Here is a 24,017-nt window from a genome sequence, read left to right as displayed (position 1 = left end):
TTCCTCTTTTTGAAGGCTGTGCCTTTTATTCATTTTATTTTACAATCCCATGTAGCAACTTCAATGTCTTGTCGGGTCTGCTTCAGGACACATTTACTCATTAATCATGTTTCATTAGGGTAAAAGTGTTTATATGTTAAGGCCATCTCAACATTGTGTAAAGGTATAAAGGGGATGCCAACAGCCTCTGGTGTCCTGTGGGACTCAACAATCACTGAGGGTCCAGAAATCAAAACACTGAGTTGTATTTATTCAGACTCTCAGCTATAGGCTTATTTAACCTCAGAAAGGAGTTGTGTATGTTTAGTGCTCTTGAACATTATACCCTTTGAGGGGCCTTTTGGGGGCATGAGTCCCTGACAGCAGGTCTGTTTGTTAGTGAGCATGGAGAAGCCTGGACCAATTCAGGCACTCTCTATAATAAAGTATCCAAAACCACTAGGCTTTAGGGTATATGTAATTCCTTACATGGCCATTCCCAGTCTCAGTTGAACATGAGGATCATTAGGGTAATTTTTGAAATTCAGTGTTCCTCAGTCCACACTCCAGGCCAATTAATTGAAATGTGTGTTATGGATACCCAGGAATCAGCACATTTCAAAAGCTCTCTGGGCGAATCTAGCACTGGTAGCAGTTCCTGGAAAGTCTTCAGTGGGCTTTCTGGTATTCATAGTCTAATTGCTTAACTGAAATATCTGAGCTGAAATCTTATCACTCGGAGGTGACACAAAACCACACACACCCCCTTTACAAACTTAGTAGAGGAAAATCTCCCCTCCCATCCACCCAGCTCTCCACCTGCAGCCTCCCAGAGCTCCCAGAGCTCCCAGAGCTCAGCAGCAAGCCACAGTTTTAAAACATCGCACAAACAAGTTCCTTCGCTCAGCTCACACTTTTCTCGGAGGAGTTTGCTTTGGACAGTCAGCCCCTCGCAGCCCATTCACTTCTGCTTTGTGTAAAATTCACAATTTTGGCTCACTTGTTTTCCAGGAAAAAAAAAAATCAGGAGCAACAAATTTAAAAATCTAGAGGAGGAAGGACCTTCCAAACCTCTGAACTGTGACAGGCTGAAAAGCTGGAAAGCAAAAAACCAATATTGACAACAACTTGTGTAAAATGATAACTAGTGTCCATACAAAAGCTCCAGTTGGGCTCATTTGGGTACAGCTGCTTGAGAGCTGCTCACAGTGAGGATCCTGTCCTGGGAGGGGGGGTGGGGGGGGGACAGAACCAGATGAGTAGACATCACAGAAGTGCTAGGGAAAAGAAGAAAGAGCTGTGTCACAAGGACAGCGAAACCAGTTTGGAGCTTCTGACCAAATCTGGGACAATTTGATAACAAAAATAACTATGAGAGCATTAATGAATGACAAAATACTAGGGAAGATGAGCAGCCAGGAGTTCATACCAATAATTAATTGATAAACACAAAAGAAAAGGAACTTGCTAATAAAATGCCAAGGGCTTCCTGCTAAGTGTGGATGAAATTCTGGAGTCAAAAAAATTCATTTTGTAATCATCACACTGACAGCCAAGCAGATGAGTCTCCTCAGTGGGTACCAAGTCTGGGTGTTACTGAAAAGAGTAGAGTATATGCTTGATCTGAAAAGGCCTCTCTAAAGAGAAGGAGAAAGGAGAAACTAAGCCTTATCTAAACTAAGCCTTATCTGAACTAGAAACCAGAATAGACCAGACCTCCTGTATGATTGCAATGAACTCCTTGGACTACAAGTTACTTATGCTCATAAAGCAAAACTCATCACCAGAGGTGAGGAAAATTCCATTTTTGACAAAGTGCAGAGGGGAAGGCTATGTTGTACCAAAATGAAAGGAAAGTTGTGGAAAGATCCCTGATTGAAGGAGGCTAAAAAGACATCAGACTAACTGTGCGAGACACGGAAGAGTGTTGGAGAGCTATTGGGTCAGTCAACAAAATTGCATACATGTAGTTGATAAAAATATCATGTATGTACCAAATTTACTAGGCATATAGTAACTTAACAATTTAAGTTATAGTAACTTAGCAATTTAACTATTGGGGTTACATAAGAAAGTACCCTTATCTTAGGAAGTTTTTCTGGAAAAATTATCTAGAGCTAAAGAGAATAATGCATGATGACTGTCACCTGTATCTGGGGAAATCAAATAATAAAGCTAAAGTGAGGCTGTAAGACTCTGCATGAATCTGGCTAAAGAGGGCACATTTTTATTTCTGCTATTTTTGTTTTTAGAACATCTCTAAGTTTGAGGATATTTTCAAGCAAAGGATTTTTAAAGTATGCCCCTGAGCCATCTGTAACATTTTAATGATATTTAATATATTCTGTTTAAGAACAAAAAAAAAAGGTGCAGTGAGTTTTAGAAAATGCTTAAGCTGAAAAGGCTCTTATTTAATTTTTTGATGTCTAGAAGACTAATCTTTGGTTCACTCAAAATTCCTTTTTATTGAACTCATCGTCATTAAAGACAGAGCAAAATGTAATTGGTTCATGCTTTCTCGCTGCTGATAGCTCTTACCAAAATAGTATGGACAAATATTCTCCATTACCATTGCATCGTATGCTTAATCTACATAATTCTTCCATAAACATAGCATTCTCACTCTGTGGGGAAAGACACGGATGCCCAAGACCCAGAGCCCCCCAACGCAGGCTGAAATCTTTCCAAGGAAGGTGGTGGCTCTGCCAAGTCCCTTGAGAAGGAAGTTAAGGGTTGGGTGTTTGCACAGGTGAAAGATGTGTAAAGACAGCTTCTTCCACGGATGTAAAGCAAACAGTCCTGTCTGTCGGGAGCAACCCACAGCTCCCTTCCAGTCCACAAGCAGGCCTGTGTCTCACACACCAAAGGTTTCGACATTCACAGGGCATTTGAAGAATGCCCTAAACTCTCCAGGCAAAAAAAAATAAAATAAAATAAAATAAAATAAAATAAAATAAAATAAAATAAAATAAAATAAAATAAAATAAAAGAAGTGAAATAATTTGAGTGTCAGGGAAAGAGGAGTTAAAGAATAAGACAAAAAAAAAATCACTGTGGACCGGCCCTCTGGACTCCCTGCCAGTCTCTCCCATCTTGCCCTCTTCAGTTCCCTCTCCTTCTCTGTCAGCAGCAGCCTTCCCCAGCAAGTAGCAATGGTGGTTCAGGGGGAAGTGCCCTACTGTCTCCTGCTCAGAGCAGCAGATGAGGCTCCAGGCAACCAGCTTAACAGGCCACTCACAGGAATCACATGCGTCTCCCCAGGCTTGTCCAGGATCTCAAAAACGGCCTCCTGCTTGTCAGGTCGGACCTCAATAAGGTTGTGCTTATAGTTGACAGAGACGTCCCTCTCCCGAATGATCTCCTGCAAGGCATCTGCATACTTCTTAACTCCAAAAATTGTTCCTAAAGCTGTGTTGAAGATGATGTTTGCCTTGGGTCGCTTTCCAGTCTAAGAAAAAGCAAAGAGGAAACCAGACAATTAATCCAGCCGCCATTTTGTTTCTTATCTTTTTTTTTTTTTCATCCAGACCAGAATTAAAACCCTCTGTAGAGATTTTCTCACAAGTCAAGCTGGTAGAACTTCAAAAGCTCCCAACCCCTGTCTCTTAACTCACCACCTCACAGGACCCACTGCAGTTTACAGAGCTCATGGGACCACATGCCTAGCTCCAGGTTCCAAGAACACAGCCCAAGTCCTCAGGCCATCCTCCCTCCCTTTATCCCTTCCTGTCCTTTTATAGAAGCACAAGTCACTTTAAGTCCTGCATGGCTCCAGCCAAACTATGCCTCAGTGAACATAATATCATACCTCAGTAAAGCGTAGGGAGGGCAGAAACAGCCCCCACTTCCTGACGCCACGTATATGCCACTGGCAACCATCTGCTCTCACACAGAAGGCGTTTGGGCAAACCTCCCCTGGCCCTCATTACAAAGAGCAAAACCTCTTTACAAAAGATCTGAAACTCCATGTGAACATTTTTTTACCTTTAAAATTGGCATTTTGCCTTTTTGCAAATACACATATTAAAAGCCAGAAAATACTCATAACCTTGAGCCTGAGTGAAAGCAATTGGCAGTCACTATGTATATGTATATGTATATGTATATGTATATGTATATGTATATGTATATGTATATGTATATGTATATGTATATGTATATGTATATGTATATGTATATGTATATGTATGTATATGTACACACACATACATATATACATGTACATATACATATGTGTGTGATTTATAAATGTATATATGTGTAGTTTATAATTAATGGCCTACAAGAAGCCTTTGTTAAAGTGTTCTTTCTCTCATCCTCACTTCCAAAATAAGAACATTTTATATTAACATAAAGTGTTCATGTTCAGTGCACTGATAATTTGTGTTCAACATGAATAGTGTTCACAAATGGTCTATACTATCTAAATGCACTATTTAAAAATGTCTATATTACCTAAAAATGATTTTACCAGATCCCTTTGTTCCCATTATACAAACAACTCTGGGTTTTTTGTTTCTTTGTTTTTAGTTTGTTTTCAAAAGCAACAAAATAGGGATTGTATTCTACCTATAGGTGTATACCCCTTGCATTAAAGAATAAAAGCTTTATTTGAAAAAGGAAAAAAATCAGTAATGGCCTAACTACAAATATTAAAGTATTTGGACAATCACTAGCATAGTTTGCCAACGGGCTTTTACACAGTTTTAAATGGTATACTTCATTTGTATATACAGTATGATTGTCACCATATTTTTTAAGTCTATAGAAAAACCTCTTCTAATTTGTGAGAACAACTTCAGCTCCGTGAAAGAATATGCATAGTGAGTGGTCTCTACATCCAGCTATGTAACTGTGTTCAAATGGAACAAAACTCTGAGAAACAGAAAGGTCACATGGCAGAGATAAAAGTGGATTTGTGGCAGGTGCTCAATTGGCACCTGCCCTTGTCGACTCTGTCCTGAAGAGGAGCCGTACCTTCCTGAAGTAGGCTTCTGATAGGTACATGATCTTCTGGGGGGCACCAGCACACTTCACCGGAGTGTTTGGGAAGGTGAAAAGGGCATTGCCTTCCTTGAAACCCTGCAGGGCCTTCCATGTCTTCTCCACTGTCTTCACTGAGTAATTGGACCCTATTTTGGGATAAGCAAAGCCTTCAGGTAGTCCTTTAATCTGCAACCAAACACAAGGAAATTTGTTTTTTAAAACAATAGATTAAAAAAGTGTGAGACATATAGATAATAAAATTTTACTCAGCCATGAAGAAGAATTAAATCATGACATTTGTAGAAAATTAATATAATGTAGATCATTGTATTAAGCAAAATACCCCAACTCAGAAAAGCAAATAACATTTTTCTCATATGCCTATTATAGATTTAAACTTGTGTGTGTGTGTGTGTGTGTGTGTGTGTGTGTGTGTGTGTGTGAGTATGCACACGTGTGTGCATACATCAAGTAAGTGGAAAACAAGTTAAGAGAAAAGGAAGAGGCCATAAGAAAGGGAAAGGAAGGGAAGAGAAATAATGTAGTCTACCGGACATGAAGACCTAAGGAAGGAGTATTTTAGGGAAGGAAGGGGCCTACTAATGTAGATCAGGATATCAAAACACATGGAGATCTCATTATGATTCATGCTAATTCACAAAATTAAAAAGAATAAGTACATTTCTTTTGTGGTATACATGCAAATTTACCATTTATCAAAGATTAAAGCAAATTTGCATATTTAAAAAAAAAAGCTATGCCAATGCTTTTTGGAGCCCTTGTTCTTTTCCATTTCTACAGCCCTTCAGACATGACAGTAGCATCAGCTCCCCCTGTACTCAGACACAGAACAGACAGGCAAATGAGAGGATCAAACCACAGCAGTGGCCCCTGAAGTCACCTGTCAAGCTGCAGAATGGGCTCAGCTCTGAAGAACCCACTCCCCACCTCCCTGGACAAGAGGCTGCAGTTGGGATACAGCTCTTCCCACCTCCAGAGTGAGGACAAGATGCCAGCCAAAACTGCCTTCAGGAAAACCACTTGGCTTTCTGAGGAGAGGGAGGAATGACCAAGAGCTGTTCATCCATGATGCCAATAACAAAAGACTGAAATTAACCTCTTGGGTTGTGCAGATAAAACTCTGGGTGAGATGCAAAGTAGGCAATGAAGGCATGGACTTTGGAATATTGAAGTCCTGGGTTCCGTCCCACCTTTTCTACTTAACAGTGTTGTAACTGAGTACATTACCTTGTACTTAAAAGCCACTCTTAAGAGAAAGGGTGCCATAACCTGGCAGCCAGACTCCTTCCTGGAAGTTCTGAGTGGTGGTGAGGTGTGTTTTATACTCCCTCATCCACCATTGTTGCTTTCAGGGGCAAGAAGATGAGAGCAGAGAGGAGACACATTGTTGGGAGCCGCCCCCACATTCGCCATCACAAGATGGCGCTGACATCCTGTGTTCTAAGTGGTAAACAAATAATCTGCGCATGTGCCAAGGGTATTTTTCCACTACATGTACTCTGCCTTTCCCGTGACGTCAACTCGGCCATGGGCTGCAGCCAATCAGGGAGTGATGCGTCCTAGGCGAAGGATAATTCTCCTTAAAGGGGACGGGGTTTCCGCCATTCTCTCTCTTGCTTGCGCTCTTGCGCTTTTGCTCTCTGGCTCTGGCTCTTGCTTCTGGCTCCTAAAGATGTAAACAATAGAGCTCTTGCTCTGGCGCTCTGGCGCTCTGGCGCTCTGGCGCTCTGGCTCCTAAAGATGTAAGCAGGGGGCTTTCGTTTTTGGGGCTTGGGGCTTGCGCTCCTGCTCCTGAAGATGTAAGCAATAAAGTTTTGCCGCAGAAGATTCTGGTTTGTTGTGTTCTTCCTGGCCGGTCGTGAGAACGCGTTTAAGAGTTGGTGCTGAAACCCGGGACGAGAAAATACAAGAAAACTCGGGACGGGAGTTAACCATCACCGGCGCAAGGAAGATCCCTCATTCCGGAACCAGAACTGCGGGTTATGGTAATGAAGGTTCCCGTAAAACAGACTGTTGAGAAGGATTCAACTGCGTGAATTCAGAACTCTTCAGCTGGGGAACGATGGTAATAAAGTGTTCCCGCATCACAGACTGTTGAGAAGGATTCAACTGCGTGAATTCAGAACTCTTCAGCTGGGGAACAGGGTACCCGTAAGTATAGCTTTACAAGGTAAGTCTGGTCTTGAACTTTCTAACGAAATTCAAGACAGTCTATCAGAAGTAAATAGAGCTCTTGCTCTGGCGCTCTGGCGCTCTGGCGCTCTGGCGCTCTGGCGCTCTGGCGCTCTGGCGCTCTGGCGCTCTGGCTCCTAAAGATGTAAGCAGGGGGCTTTCGTTTTGGGGGCTTGGGGCTTGCGCTCCTGCTCCTAAAGATGTAAGCAATAAAGTTTTGCCGCAAAAGATTCTGGTTTGTTGTGTTCTTCCTGGCCGGTCGTGAGAACGCGTTTAAGAACACATGAGCATCAGGGAAGAGAAGAAATGAATTGCCCTTTGATAGTACAGAGGGAGGCTGAGGACTATCCTGTCTGTCCCTCGAGACAGGGCAGTGAGCAGGATACCATGCTGAAGACACTCAGTGGAGCTGGCATGAGAAAGGGCAGGAACAGACAGTCTGCATCAAGCATGAGAGCCCCATACAGCCAACAGGCAGAGTGGAGATCCAGCCTGACAGAAACCATCACGTTCCTGCCTGGGGATACAGGGATCCTGTATCTGCAGGTGATCCACAGGGATCCTGTATCTGCAGGTGATCCATCCTGTATCTGCAGATGATCCCAGGGATCCTGTATCTGCAGGTGATCCATCCTGTATCTGCAGATGATTAGCTTCTTTTTTACTTTACATTCACTTGGGAAGCTTTCTAGAATTTTCAAGCAACGGGTACCCAGTAGTGCGCTAGCCACAGTTAGGTTATATTCTCTTAGCCTCAGTTTCTTCACTTATGAGATGGAGGAAAAAGACCTTCCTCACCAGAATCGGTAAAGGATTAATCCTCTGCATCTTTTTTCCTCATCAGTATATTTATGCATACTTTTATACTCTTTATTTTTTAGACTTAAATACAGCCAGAGAAATGTGAGACACTTAGAGGTTACAACTACATACATGGTTTCACATACATGGTTTATAAAAGCTGACTAGGGAGTACATAGAGGTACAGTTGCTAAAGGGTAAATTTGGAGCAGTCCAGAACAAGAAAGCATATGAGTATTAGCACAGACATAATTAGAATTCATTTTTGATATCTAGCGATGATTCCATAGTAATGGCTGCCTTTAAAAACTGAGAGTGAACCTCTTCTGGATATATGCCCGGAGAGGTATTGCAGGATCTTCCTGTAGTACTGTGTCCAATTTTCTGAGGAACCACCAGACTGATTTCCAGAGTGGTTGTACAAGCTTGCAATCCCACCAACAATGGAGGAGTGTTCCTCTTTCTCCACATCCTCGCCAGCATCTGCTGTCACCTGAATTTTTGATCTTAGCCATTCTGACTGGTGTGAGGTGGAATCTCAGGGTTGTTTTGATTTGCATTTCCCTGATGATTAAGGATGTTGAACATTTTTTCAGGTGCTTCTCAGCCATTCTCAGGTGAGAATTCTTTGTTCAGCTCTGAGCCCCATTTTTTAATGGGGTTATTAGATTTTCTGGAGTCCACCTTCTTGAGTTCTTTATATACATTGGATATTAGTCCCCTATCTGATTTAGGATAGGTAAAGATCCTTTCCCAATCTGTTGGTGGTCTTTTTGTCTTATTGACGGTATCTTTTACCTTGCAGAAGCTTTGCAACTTTATGAGGTCCCATTTGTTGATTCTCGATCTTACAGCACAAGCTATTGCTGTTCTATTCAGGAATTTTTCCCCTGTACCCATATCTTCGAGGCTTTTCCCAGATGCCCCTCAACAGAGGAATGGATACAGAAAATGTGGTACATTTACACAATGGAGTACTACTCAGCTATTAAAAAGAATGAATTTATGAAATTCCTAGGCAAATGGATGGACCTGGAGGGCATCATCCTGAGTGTGGTAACCCAATCACAAAGGAACTCACACAATATGTACTCACTGATAAGTGGATATTAGCCCAGAAACTTAGGATACCCAAGATATAAGATACAATTTGCTAAATGCATGAAACTCAAGAAGAATGAAGACAAAAGTATGGACACTTTGCCCCTTCTTAAAATTGGGAACAAAACACCCATGGAAAGAGTTACAGAGACAAAGTTTGGAGCTGTGACGAAAGGATGGACCATCTAGAGACTGCCATATCCGGGGATCCATCCCATAATCAGCTTCCAAACGCTGACACCATTGCAATACACTAGCAAGATTTTGCTGAAAGGACCCAGATAGAGCTGTCTCTTGTGAGACTATGCCGGGGTCTAGCAAACACAGAAGTGGATGCTCACAGTCAGCTAGTGGATGGATCACAGGGCCCCCAATGGAGGAGCTAGAGAAAGTAGCCAAGGAGCTAAAGGGATCTGCAACCCTATAGGTGGAACAACAATATGAACAAACCAGTACTCCCCTAGAGCTCGTGTCTCTAGCTGCATATGAATCAGAAAATGGACTAGTCGGCCATCAGTGGAAAGAGAGGCCCATTGGTCGTGCAAACTTTATATGCCTCAGTACAGGGGAATGACAGGGCCAAGAAGTGGGAGTGGGTGGGGGAGCGTGGGGGGGACTTTTGAGATAGCATTGGAAATGTAAATGAAATAAATACCCAATAAAAATAAATAAATAAATAAATAAACTTGAGAGTGATGATAAAGTAACTATGTATTGGAATTATTGTATACTTATATACACTGTATAACATATTCAGTTTCCCATATGCATCAGGTATCCGAAATGTAATAGATGCTGCTATTCCAAATAATAATAATAATTAATATATTTGTTTAGAAAAAGAGGGGCTACAAACTCTCAATCCTGGATTTTTCCTCCCTCCTTAAAAGGCACAGAACCTCAAGAGAACCTTCATATAACATATCCCAACACATCTCCACTACCTTCCCCACACCCCTGGCATGTCATAATTCTTCACATATAAACACACCCCAAAGACCTTCCATGAGCCACTTCTATGAGCTTGAATCATGGATCTGCAGCCTGTATCAGCACCAGGCTTTATGTGTTGTAACTATTTGTCTACCGTCCCCTAAATACTCCTGGGAGTCACAAACACAAATGAACTACTCTAAAGTGTTTTGGGAAAATCAACTTCAATCTCACAGTTCTCAGGGAACTTGTAGTTCATTGACCTGCTGAAAACACATCTAAGAAACTTCCAAGTATCATTTATACTGTGTTAGTCAGTTCATACCCAAGATACTCAAGTCTCCATACAGTAAAACCTAAACATGCTTCCAGAGTCCGATGATAGCTGTGTTCTGCTGTTACAGTCCGGTTAAGAATTCACAAGCTAGATCTGATTTGCAGAGGAAAGCCAATTCTTTTGTGTGGCCAGCTCAGCACTGCATAACAAGGCAGGCTTTCTGTGAGTTCAGAAAGAGCTTGTTTCTGCCAGAAACAAGATCAGGGCACAGACATACTGAACTGTACTTAAACGTAAAGCTAAAACACACTGTTACCATTGGCAGAATCTTAGAGAAGACTTTTTGCATCATAAAGAAAATACTCTGAGAAATAAGCTAGACTTGGGGAGGTAGATGGATATCTCAGAACCATTTCCCTGTCATTTCCCAATTGCTGATGAATGTAAGGAAAGAATACTGTATTTGTCTTAGCATAAGTTGGAGGGTATAACACAGCAACAACTGAAGACTGTACCTTCTCATAGTCCAGCTGGATTCCAAGAGCGATGATAAGGTATCTGTAGGAGATCTACAACACAAACCAAAAAATATATAATGTTAGACCAATGCTCAAAAATAAGCCTCCATCTGTCACCATGAGTGTCCCCAGGTAGATAGTGGTGGACAGGGTAGGCGGGGTGGATATGCCCCACAGCTCACCACCCTTCTTCCCTTTCTGTTGCCTCACATCTCACTGTTTCAAAAATCTTAGGCCTTAGAGCCTACTAAGAACAACTTCCTAATCTCAAAATACAGGCAATCATCTTTAGAATATGATTGTTTTTATGACATATCATAATTTTATGAATCTGATCAAACTGAACCAATATCACAATTGGGAAACTTTCTTCAAAGGTCACTGAAAAGTGTGTTATACAATTGTTTATGTTTAATGATTCAAATAGGGATTGTGGTTGTTCATGCTGAAGACAATGATAGCCATAAATATGGTAATGAGCATGCATGTTTAGGATCAAGGGGAAGATATAGTGGGAGAAACTGTAAGATCGAAGTGTAAGAACATCCCTTTAAAAAGCTAAACAGAGAACGCAATTAGATAAGACCCAGGAGCCCACCAAGGAGATATGGATGGGAATCTCCTTGATCTCAGATTAAACTAAAAAGGACAGGCAGCATGCGGAGCAAACCCCAGTTGAACAGAGTAGGTGCCAAGGCCCAAGAATGTTCCACTCTATCTAGGAGAGGTTGTAGAAGAGGACCCAAAAAGAGACTTGATTTCAGTGTGTCCAGGCTTCCTTGTGCCTCTTACTTATGCCAGAGCTCCCTTGGCATAGCACCCATAATGCTTTTTGGCAGTAAGCACGTGATACAGGGGCCATGCCCTCCTTCCCTTCACAGAACACTCCTGGAGGATAAAGATTGTTTCTTCTTGCAGTCCTAGAACCTAGAAAGGAACTCAGCAATGCTGGTTGTACGAATACATACACATATGAAGGAATAATTTTAGTTCCATTTTTTAAAAAGTTTATCAAGGTTAACGGTGGGGGTTGGGGGACTATCCAGTTCTGTATACTTTGTCCACAGAGTCAACAGCTTGACACTCTTGGCTTTATAGGGAAAACAGCCATTGAAGGGCATGAGGAGTGTCAGGAGTCTGGTATTTTGCCTTACTGGAATACCACTTGGGTTATTAATGCTATTATAATCAAAATACCCAGGAAGAAGGCATGGGGACACAACAGAATGGCCGAGAAACAGCAGGACTGTTCTCTCCCATAGTCAGGCGCTGTGTTTGCCTTTTTCAGTGATATCAGCGTAGTGCCGATTCATGTTGAATTTAAGGTTAATTCACAATTCTATATGACCCCTTGCTCAAGTCAGGCTTCCCTGTCCTGGAAGAGGATAAAGCTGCTCTTAATCTTACCCAAAAGCAGAAAGGCATACATATAAACTCATATAAGTAAATATATGTGCATATGTTTTTCTAAGAAACTAAAGGTTTATATATTGTTGTTCCTCTGCTGATAGCTCAGAACTTCCTTAGTTTCCTTGGTATCTCCAGGAAACCAGATTAAATTACATATCATTACTCTTTGTTTTCATGGCTTGTTTACCTGGCAGTCTTTTGCTCATAGATCAGCAGGCCTCTCCCTGCTGATACAGCAGCCAGGCCTGCCTCGCTGAGTGGATCTCTTGGAGATCTGGGGATTCCTCAGTGTCTTTGTAATGGGGTTCATTGTCTTGAGGATTATAAATTCATTTCATCTCTGAAGAATGAGAGCCCCAGTAGATGTCTGACCATGTATCATTTGTGAGTTCTAAGGCTCAGAAACTTGGGGAAACTTTAGAGCGTTGTTGTGAAGTTAAGGAAGAAGTTGGGGAATCTGGTAGGGTTCTTCTAGGACCTCACTGAGCATAGCACTGCCCAGGCTGATGGCATCAGAAATCGGTACATAACATCTCTCCGGAGATATCTGGTGGGTTTTAATCCATCCTCCCACTCTGAGTCTTTTGGAATTATGATTCTTGTCACCCACTTAGCAATTTTCACCACAGATGGGAGCCTTTAAGTTCAAGTTTTAATTTTGTAGCAGGTCCCTCGAGAGCCTTCTTCAGACTGCATAAATTAATCAGTGTTCTTTAGCAAACAGGATTCAATTTACCAAATCCTTCTATTCTTAGTATCGTGTCTCCTGTCACAGACACCAGAATAAAAGTGGACTTGTGGGCACTGCTATGACCTAGACTGTCTCTCTGACGCCCTTGCCTTGGGAGTCTGTGTTCTAGACCACAAGCCTTATTTCTTCTCTGAACTCCAGTGTTTTCCTTCCTACCCCCGTATTCTAGCCACACTGGCTCATTTCCTCCAATACTCCCTCACTGCCCCCAAGGCATTTGCATGTAGCTCCTACCTCTAACCCTAATTAATGCCTACTAATTCTTTAACTAAGAAAGAACTCCTTTAGGCAAACCTTCCTCGACCTAACAAGCCTGACTGGTTCTTGTCATGCTGTGACTTAATAATTTCTGGTGTTATTACCTAAAACCCTTATCTTTCCCATCAGACTGCGTTCCTGGAGGAGATAAACTCTCTCGTTGTTAAGTTCAGTCTTCAGACTAGCATCTAGGACATAGAAGGTGGGTAGTAAATACTTGTAAGGAAGGCACGTCTCGGTTTCTTCATTTGTGAAATGGGAACGGTACCTGCCTTGGTGAGCTGCTTTGAGCACTCAATGAGCGGAAACCTGTAAAGCACTTAGAGCTGTCTTTTGCAGGTGCAAGCTCAGGAAGTGTTGTTACTGTTTTCTAAAGAACATTAAAAGGGGAAATGTGGCCTGCGTGTTCAGTATGAGCCAGCACAGCTTAGTAGCTGGCTGAGGGTGGGTTTGTCATCTTTGAACCTTTTGTTGGCACGCTTCTCTTTCTAAATTGCTATGTGACAGTTATTTAGTTGGTGAGCCTGGAGTGTTGCAAGGGTTTGGCTGCTGATTTACTAGGCTCTTAGCATCAGGATCTCTCTCCCTGTCCCCACCCCGACCTCGTTTACGAAATGGGAATCTTTGTCCATATTAAGCCTTCTGGCAAGGTCTCTGTCGTTCTCTGGAATTGCTCAAAAGGCAAGTCTACAAGCTTTGCTATTCCTTCGGGTTTGGGTCAGCAGACTTAGAACTTTGTTCAAAAGGCTTGAACCTTTTGGGGTTTTGGGGGGATCAGGCCAGGGGTTGTTTTGTTTTGCTTTGCTTTGTTGATGTTGTTGTTGTGTTCTTTCTAGCAGGGCTTCATTCTTTCATTAACCTCCCTCCCATAAGCTTGTCGGTGCCCAGTCCTTACAAATAATCGATATTACACTTTGATAAAACCACCAAGGTATGTGTACTGGCTAGTTTTGTGTCAACTTGACACAGCTGGAGTTATCACAGAGAAAGGAGCTTCAGTTGAGGAAATGCCTCCATGAGATCCAGCTGTAAGGCATTTTCTCAATTAGTGATCAAGGGGGAAAGGCCCCTTGTGAGTGGGACCATCTCTGGGCCGGCAGTCTTGGGTTCTATAAGAGAGCAGGCTGAGCAAGCCAGGTGAGGCAAGCCAGTAAAGAACATCCCTCCATGACCTCTGCATCAGCTCCTGATCCCTGACCTGCTTGAGTTCCAATCCTGACTTCCTTTGGTGATGAACAGCAGTAGGGAAGTGTAAGCCAAATAAACCCTTTCCTCCCCAACTGCTTCTTGGTCATGATGTTTGTGCAGGAATAGAAACCCTGACTAAGACAGTATGTGTGGAGCAAAGTATCATTCCTTTACAGAATGCCTGTGTTTCCCCTTTAGGACATCACCACAGATCCCAGGCCCTCTAATGGTTGGCTTCCCTACAGAACCAAGACATTCAAGGTATCGACTGTCTGGATGGCACAGAGTACAGATCAGGACTGATTTTATTATCTGTCTACTTGCATAAAACTCTATTTTTCCACAAGCAGCTAAAAGTGTTTGTAGATTCACTCATCCAGCAAGCATTGCTGAGGTCCTTGCTAGTTCTAGGACTGCAAGAAGAAAATGGAACCTTCATCCTCTGGGGGTGACCTGTGATGTAAGGGAAGGTCTGGCTTTTGTACAACAAGCTCACTGAGGAGGGGCCTGTGGCAAGGGTGAGTTCCCTGACGAACTGATTGGCAGCTGCAGTTCTGGGCTCAGCAGCAGATAGAAAACATGAAATTGCAGCTTGATACTGAGCCTGTGGTCTCACCATTGTACTTCAGTGGATCCGTCAAAAACCTTGTGGGTCTCATGTAGAAGGTTACCTCTAACTAGTGCTAAGCACTTCTGAACCTCTCCTCTGGCAGCATTGGTTCCCTTAGTGCTGGGACAAACCTTAGTCACATGACTCTCCTAATTGTCTGGAAGGTTGCCTGGACTGTGACTTGAGTAGATATTTCCCAAAACTCGCCTCCTATGGAAAGCCAGATATCAGTTAGAAATGCTAGCTTACTTCAAAGGAAAGGGAAAACGCAGCTGCTATTTCAATACATAGAAATAACATTTGTTCAACAAAAATTCAGTCTGGAGATGCTGTACTAATCAATGAGGTCCACCGTATCACACAGTGAATGTTCAAAACCACTTAATCCTTCCACCTATTCCATATACTATACACTGCCGTGTCATGCAGCTTTTAACACACAGCTGTAAACACAAACATGGGCATCTGTGCCAGCTTCCATTCTGAGGGTGTGCAGCTTGGAAATGGCGATGCCGCCCCCAGATAACAAGAAAGCCCAGCAGCCCCAATGGTTACCTCCTTGCCACTGTCTGTGCGGATACAGTTCTCGTCTGGGTTAAGTTCCGCCACTCTATCTTGAATCCACTGCACTCCGGATGGAATCACACTCAGTGTGGAACGGACTGACAAGGACAACTCTTTGGCACCCGCGCCCACTAGTGTCCAGATTGGCTGGTAGAAGTGCCTCTGAGAAACAAAATAGTAAGGGATCTTGTTTCCATATGAGCCATATCCAAAGCATTTTAGTTGAAGTTATTTCAGCTAGATTCACAATCATTCCTTCCTGACCCTTAGAGCACTGCATAGGGAAGTCAGCAGAGGGTTAATCCCCAACTCTTCTGTCTTCTACTACCATAACTCTGGAAGATTGTTACCAACCAAGAATAATTCCAAGACCAACAAAACAAAATGATGAGCTGTCTTTAATGACTACTGAATTTGCCACAATTATTTATTGCTAAAAGCTGACTTGATGTTTATTATGTATTGTTAGATAGGTAGGTAGGTAGGTAGGTAGGTAGGTAGGTAGGTAGGTAGGTAGATAGATAATTTATATCTACTTACGTGTATAATTTATGTACATAGATAGTAAGGAAAATTAAATCTAAAAGTAATCCATGGTTCCTTGAAAGAATGTGAGGATTATGGAAAGTCTGGAAGCTCACTGACATTTCTAGGGGTTATCAAAACCTCATTATCTTTAAACTATGATCCCACAAAGGAGCAGGTGCTTCTGGTTCACCTGTCCTTTCTTTCTCAGAAGTTCTATACCCAAAGCCAATAGCACAAGACACAAATTCTCATGGACGTTTGCAATGATCTTGCTTCAGATAGTCTATTTTTTTCATTAATTTATTTATTTACTTACTTTGCACCTGATCACTGCCCCAATCTACATTAATTTGATTCATTGTTCTGGGCTCAGAGCAAAGAGTAGGTAAACTTAATGGCTTGTGAGAATTCACTCATTGGGTGGACCAAGAAACCAAAACTCTCCATATTGCCAAAATGTTTCTGGCGTTTGGGTAGATTGGCTAGCCAGAGCAGCCTAGAACTCAGAGGGTGGTGAAGAATAGCCTGTAATATCCCTAAGGTCAATAATGGCTGTGATCCTGAAAGAGGAGGGCAGAGGTCTCCAGCTATGAGAGCTCATCAATTGTGAGTCTGTCTTGAAGAGAAAATGGAACAAAAACATCAGCTCAAGAGTTTCTTCGGTCTGCAAACATCACCTCCAGCAATCAAGAAACCACAGCAGGCATTAACATGACAAGCCTTAACAAGCCTTAGCAAGCCTTAACATGACAAGCTCTTTCAAGAAAAGTCCCATGAGTGCTTCCTTACAGGAAGATTGTCCTGCACTCCGGATGCACTTACAGGACAGAGAAGATTGCCCAGCCTAACAGCCATACCATCCCAAAAGCTCCTGATCTTGTCTAATCTTGGAAACTAAGCAGGGTCAGACCTGGTGAGGATCTGAAGGAGGGAAATGATTGCTCTGTTCCCAGAAGAGCAATGCACATGCGAAAGAAAAGCATCAGTAGGAGACCCACTGTGGGTCAGTCATGATACAGCATCTGCCACTCCACCCAACTAGTTGTACACATTTCTTCCCTAATTCCACGTGGCCATGGGGGTCCCAGGGAGGGGTTACAATGCATAGGTTTGTAAGGACTAGAGAGAGAACTCTGTAATACAGAGGGAATCATCATCCATGCTGAATGCAGACCTTACAGTAAAGCTGCTTCAGGATTGCCTATGCTCCTGCTCAAAGTCCCTCCCCAGTGATCTCTGAGTAGCCTTATTAAACTCATTAGTTTCTGCAGTCACACTTTGATTTATTGTTGGGACTTTATGGGGGTGGAGAACAATATTCCTAACCGTAGTCCACCCCAAGGTGAAAATTCCCAAACACAGAGACACCAGAGGATACCACTCAAACACAAGGACCAGGAATGATGATGATGACGATGCAAACCTGGGTTGACAAGGATTGCTCTATGAGCAATCTTTGCTAGAGCCTAGGAAGGAGGTAGAGCAAACCCTTTGCTCTTTTACACCCAACCTTCAGAGGGAGCTTGACTCTTTGAATAGTTTGGGACTGGTAGCCTCAAAATAACTGTGAGGGAATATGTGTTCATTGTTTTAAGCCACTTATATCATAGTAACTTGTGTGGCATCCCTAATGAGATAGAAATACAAGACACAAAAAGCTTAGAGCTCTTGGGATGCTCCATTTTCCTCCAGGACTTTTTAAATTATTATTTCTAAATAATTTTTTCATGCAATATATTTTCATCATATTCTTTCCCCTCCCCAAACTTCTCCCAGATCATTGCCACCTCTTCTTTTTTATGCCCATGAAAAGCATTAAACTCAAGACATAAAAACCTTGTGCCCGCACAGCCTAACACATGCACATACGTGCTCTCACACGCCAAGGGACACTTACCTCACTGGGTTCAACAATGGCCACATTCTCTGCTCCAACTCTCCTCTTCATTCGAGTGGCCATGGTGATCCCTCCAGCTCCCCCACCAAGTACCAGCACCTCATAGTGGTTCTTGGCTGTGCAGCAGGCTCCTGTATGCAATTGGAGGGGTCCGGCCTGCTGAGTGCCCAGCCTAAGAAAACAGGCAAAGAGCCGGGCACGTGGACTGGAGACAACAGTGACCAGTGGGGCCATCACCAGGATAGATCAGGCTAAAAGGAAGCAGATGAGACTGTAAGTGCCAAGGAGAGTTCACTTTGTGACCCTTGGAAAGAGAGACTGGCATCAGATCAGCTCTATTTGGTATCTACTGTCTTTTGCTAAAATCTGACTTCCTTCCAGGAAGCTAGCTTCCTGAGAGTTATGGGTTGATGGCTGCCTAATGGCTGATCTTCCTTTCCTTTCCTCTCCTTTCCTTTCCTTTCCTTTCCTTTCCTTTCCTTTCCTTTCCTTTCCTTTCCTTTTCTTTCCTTTCCACCTGCTATACCAGGCTATCTAGGACTATTTAAAGAAGTATCCCTCCCCTTTTATATTTACTTGTGCCCTATGCGTGCCCATGTAGGGGTAGAGAACAACTTGTGGGGGTTCATTCTCTCCTTCCACCATGTGTGTCCTGGGAATCAGATCGGGTCATCAGGCTTGGTAGCAAGTGCCTTTTTTTACCTGTTGAACCATTTTGACAGTCTTTTGTGGTGATTACGAGCTTTTATATGGGCACTTGGAACTGACCTCTGCCCTCTAAAAAAGCAAGAAAAGCACTTAATCGCTTAGCCATCTCTCCAGCCCTCCTCCCCGTTTAGAATCTCACTAAGCATTTGACTCTACCCATCCTTGTTCATCTAGGGTACTGTTTGTTTCTCTCAAGCTGTCATCCATTCTTTTGGGCACATCCAAATGTTTCTTTGGCTTTTAAACTGATTAAAGTGGGTAGACAGGTCTGCACCTAGAGACCTGCAGTGCTCCTTGCCACAAGGAGCACCTGTGATCTTGCTAAAAGAGCAACAGTTGAATAAAAGCCCAGCTCTCTGCCACTGAGTTCACTCTGACCATGGCTATCAGGGTCTCAGCTCCCAGGTAAGGTCCCTGCTCTGCTTACCCAAGGAAGCACAGTTAAATCAAACTCATTAGCTGTACAAGCAAAGGCCTTCAGTACATTGAGCAATTTCCAGCAGATGATTCATGTAAGCCATAAAGGGATCCTTGCCTGGCATCATAAAGTTGTACTTTATGTAAAGAATCTGATCATGCTGCTAGTCATTCTTTTATTGCATCAACTTCACAAACAATTCCTCCTTAAGACTCTCCCAGAGATGCCCTGCCCTTACAAAGGGAAGCAGCCACTCTGAGCAGTCAGCTCCTCAGTAGAGAGACCAGTGAGGCTTCTCAAGAGCTGCCCTGTGCCCCCACGCAGAGCATTGGCCTTGCGTGAAGGACATCATTAACTTGTACAACTTAGGTGTCCAGACTTTGGGGACCCAGATGTTCCTATCAGTTTCATCACTGTGAGTTCAAACAGGGTCTAAGAACGCTTTATTAAAATGCAAACACTCCCAGAGGAGTAAGATTCCTAGCCACTAACATCATTAACTTCTAACTAACATCACTGACTTAATTACACCACACAGAAACAGACAGACAGACAGAGAAAGGGAAGGGGAGAAGGGAAAACCCTATAGGAGGAAATGGTGGGGGTCTGGAGAGCAGATGCCCGTATTAGCTCAGTTGCAGAGCTTTGGTGAATCCGAACATTCCTCAAAATTTCCAGTCCAAGGCCCACAGAAAGCAAAGCAGGCCCATAAATGATTGCCTCCAGTCTAAAAGCAAAGCAACTGCTCTACAAAATAACACCTGCCATCCCTCCCCACTGCACTTCTAAGGAAGAAACTTCTAATGTGGAAGAAGAGGAAAGTATTACAAAGATGTCTCTAGCATACTTGTTCATAAAATGCCCGGCCCTCTGCTAATAGTTTGTGGATCAATACTGATAATCCTCGGACAAACAACAGACTCCACTCAGGCTGGGGCAGTCCTGGCCCTGGACTATTTCCACAGACTAATTTCTGATCACTTCAATTTTATATGGAGACAGTGTTCTGATTATTGAATATTAAGGAGAGCTTGGGTAAAATATGATTACATCAATGACTCATGAGCTCCTCTAAACTCTTAATATATTAGAAGAACATATAATATGCTTGCAGTTTGGATACAAATGAGCATATTACATCATGGCATATTAAGTATATATGTTAACCCAACAAAGTAAGGGAAGATGCATTATAAAAAAAAAAAAAAGAGTCAAAATGTTCCACTGAGTAGCATGAGTTCTTTCTCTGGGTTTTAGAACAATGAAAGATTGTGATTTTTTTCTGGTTTTATGTATGTTATAAATGTTATACTAAATACCTATTTGAGAATAAAATATTCATTTAGATGATAATAAGTGACATTAGTGATGTCTTTTCTGTCCGCATTGAACTTCTGAGTGGGCTATGTCATCCTAATGGATAGGTGACAAAACTGAAGCAAATAGCATTTCTGTGACTCTTCCAAAAGTTGCAGGCTGACTTAGGTCTGGGACTTCTACTTCAAGTCACTGTATTATCCTGCATCTGTGACCATCAGGACAAATATGTGTCAGCACTGTCATAAACATTTTCACATTGTGATATGTCTTTTGTCACCTACAAATGTGTCAGGCCACATTTATAGCTATCGTGGGACGCATGCGGTCTCTAGGACACATGTTGAACATACCTGTTAGATCCTGAAGGTCCCCAAAGTCTCCAATATTAAAGCTTGGTCTTCAGCCTATTGACGCTACTGGCAAGTGGTGGTAGTTTTAGGAGGTGAGACCGAGTTGGAGGAAGTTAGGTAACAGAAAGCATACACCTGAAGAGACCTTGGGATCCTGAGCTCTACATCCTCCCCACAGACCCGTCTCTCTGCTACCTCGCTAGCATGAGGTGACCAGTACTCCATCAAGCAGTGATGCTCTGCCTCAGCACAGACCTAATGCAGTGAGGCCAAGTGACAACCCACAGCGACCCCTGAAGGCATGAGCTGTTAGATTATCTCAGATTTTCATCACAGGGATGGAACCAGATGATAATATTAAATAGAGAAAAATTATTTCCCACAACTTCCCAGAAGAGGAAAACATTTCCTATTGGTCTCACACTGCAGCTCAGATCCACAGGAAGTTTTGTTTCACTTCATTTGCCTTTCTTAAGGCAACCTAAAACAAGGCAGGGCTAAGTTTCTGGTTTGCAGCCATTCCAGCTTGAGTTATTTGACCTCAGTTCTTTGAAATTTGCACAAATGTTTCTCTTGCTCTGCCAAGAAAGCTATGTCAGTTTTAGTTCGGTGTTTACTGATAGTCCGTTTCTGGGTTCAGTGTATCTAAGCACAACGCCTTCCAAGCCAGTTTTTTTTTCAACTTCATTAATAAACAGCAGAGTGTTCCAGCTGATAAAGTCCAATTCCAAACCACAAATGTATTAGAGTAAATATCTAATGCCCTAGAATACCTGAAATCTCCACATCCTTTTCACTCTAGCTATATAACTTCAAATTTTTTAAAAAGCAGAACCCTCATCCAAAAATGTGAATGAAGAAGACGAAGCCTGGAACATTGTCAACGGCTAGGAAGAAGCCAGTGGCTTCCATAAGCATGACATTTAATATCTCATTTTAGAACTGTAGTATACTTGCATGTGTGAATACATGTGTGCACATGCATGCATCTGTGACTTTATCCCACATTCTATGACCAAAGCTCCTCAACCTTAAACATTTTCTGGCTTTGCAACATTGGAGTGATTCACAGTAGGACCCCTAGACTCAACTCAGAGCCAGAAAAACCAAACATGATTGCAATTACAGGGTTGAGATTTTCAGCCTCACCCTCTGACCCACATGAAGGAAAGAGAAACAGTGAGACTGGAGAGTAGGTTCTAGTAAAAATCCTGAATAAGCTTCCAAGAACTTCCCTGTGGCTACAAACACAGAGGCTCTGGGACCATGGCAAGTCCAGAGAAGGCGCAGAAGCACTGTGTTCCCAATACCTTCCACTCAGGCATTCTTGTGTCCTTTATAATAAACCAGTAAGTGCCAGCTAAGTGGCTTCCTGAATTCTCTGAGAAGTTCTAGATAGTTATTAAACCTGCAAGTTTATCACAGGAAGTTCTGAATTTGTATCAACTGAACAAATGTATGGGTAAGCTGGGTAATTATTTGTTGGGGGGAATCAAAAGTGAAGATGGTATAGGGGGCCAAGACTGGAATTCTTAATGTTGACATAATTATTTTATTGAATTGTTGAAATATTATATTCCTATCAAAGAATGGATTGGTGTTGATAAGCAAAAACAGACATTTATTGTTAGAAGCAATGTCAGAGAACACCACTGAGGAGTCCATGTGGAGTTCTGACATTGACCTAAACCAAATATAATGCAACAGCCAGGACATCAGGAAGTGACGACAACAGGATCTTAACTAGAAGACAGAAAAGAGAAGAGGAAAAAAAAAAAAAAGGAAGGCCAAACTTGGCCCTGAGGTCAGCAGAGAGGAAATGGACAGCCCTGTCAACAAGTTAGAACGAAGCATAAATCTAACAAGCTTCCCAGACGCCACAGTAAACAGCCTGGACCCTGGACACTTGTTAGTTTAAATGTCCTAACTATCAATGTTACAGAATGAAGCAGCCACTGTATCACTACATTCTTATAAAGTGAGACACACGCTTTAACAAATCAATAAATAAGACCAACTTAACTTCCATTTGCAAGTGGCACATTCAATATAGTTTCCGATTAAATGATACTATGCTTTTAAGCTAGATAAACATCACTCGGTTGGTCCTAAATCAACTGAGTTCCTCCTTCAAAAGATGGAACTAGACACATGGACACAGAACAACCCCTGCTGGCCGAGGTGTCAACAGCTGCCCGAACATCACCACTTCCATCACTTACTGGCAACCTTTTCACAGCTGGCCCTTCCTAAACAAACAGTACAGACTGCCTGTGGCCAAAGGTCCTCAGATTTATGTCACTTGACACGCCTCTCATTGGGCTGAGAGCAGCCAGAATGCCTAGCTGAGTTCATACAGAGCTGGTGCCCCAACAAGTATTATCTACAGCATTCTTGATGTAAGGTCCACTTACAACTCTTCAAGCTTGGAGTCACCCAAACTGACTCTTGATAATACAGGGGGGGAAATGTCCACTGGCAGAATATTGTTTTCACAGAAAGTAGCTGGATTGTATTCCAAATACTGAAAAGTTATGTGATATGAAATTTTAACTCAGTCAGAGTGGTGGCAAAGCATTCTTCAGATCTGAATTTGAGTGTTGATGGTGGGTGCAAAAAATGCACACCAAAGCTTTATTCCATGGATGTTTACAGCCTGAAGACTGCTCCCCTACAGAGAACACTCCTGCCTCCTAGTTCCACTATACATAATAACTCTGCCTGTTTATCTGTGTGCGATAACCCCACCTTCACGTTCAACTGTGTGTATAAGCACCCTAAGCTTCAGTGTGTCCTGGCTTCTCCATCAGAATGAGCATGGCCCATCGAATCCCAACTTCTCTGTGTCTGTGTGTCTGTCACATCTTCATTCCCTCCTGGCATCTAGTCAGGTCAAGTACAAAACCGTGTAAGGAGGTAGCAGGCTTTTATCACTAAAAGTTAAACTCTGGGCATATTTCAAATAATTGCAAAAGGATACTACCCTGGCAACACAACTTAGAACTGCTCATCACAATGTCCACAACTGAGTCAACACTGGAGTTTCAAAAACACTGAACTGATGGAGAAATGGAGGCTCAGGGAGGGCAGTGATCTTTCAAGGTGTAGGTAGTAGGGCCCGATCTATAATGAACACCCCTTTATGAAGAGCAACTCTTTCCGAATGTCCTCTGCAGCAGCAGCGGAGGCATCTGCAGCAGCCAGCAGCCCAACCCAGAAAGAGAACA

The 24,017-nt window shown here is 42.6% G+C and overlaps 1 protein-coding gene across 5 annotated transcripts in view; it reads right to left on the bottom strand.

Annotated features, from left to right (window-relative positions):
- Sqor (sulfide quinone oxidoreductase) overlaps positions 1–24,017 on the bottom strand; it is a 44,227-nt gene that overhangs the window by 6,365 nt on the left and 13,845 nt on the right. For 3 of the 5 annotated variants that reach the window (NR_027888.1, XM_006499966.2, NM_001162503.1), the window contains exons 2-6: positions 17,995–18,245; positions 15,561–15,731; positions 10,786–10,839; positions 4,957–5,151; positions 3,218–3,427 (exon numbers count right to left, since the gene is read on the bottom strand). Coding sequence is in view for 4 of the 5 variants with exons in the window: in XM_006499966.2 (XP_006500029.1) it covers positions 3,218–3,427; positions 4,957–5,151; positions 10,786–10,839; positions 15,561–15,731; positions 17,995–18,228 (864 nt within the window). In the remaining variant the exon portion in view is untranslated. Of the gene's footprint in view, positions 1–3,217; positions 3,428–4,956; positions 5,152–10,785; positions 10,840–15,136; positions 15,216–15,560; positions 15,732–17,994; positions 18,246–20,790; positions 21,191–24,017 lie in introns of those variants that run through there. The other 2 variants (XM_030251917.1, NM_021507.5) reach the window with 2 other exon arrangements.

This window comes from Mus musculus, chromosome 2, assembly GCF_000001635.26.
Source record: "Mus musculus strain C57BL/6J chromosome 2, GRCm38.p6 C57BL/6J".
Taxonomy (NCBI): Eukaryota; Metazoa; Chordata; class Mammalia; order Rodentia; family Muridae; genus Mus; species Mus musculus.
Note: the sequence above shows the minus strand (reverse complement) of the source record. Positions and strands in the feature narration are given on the sequence as shown.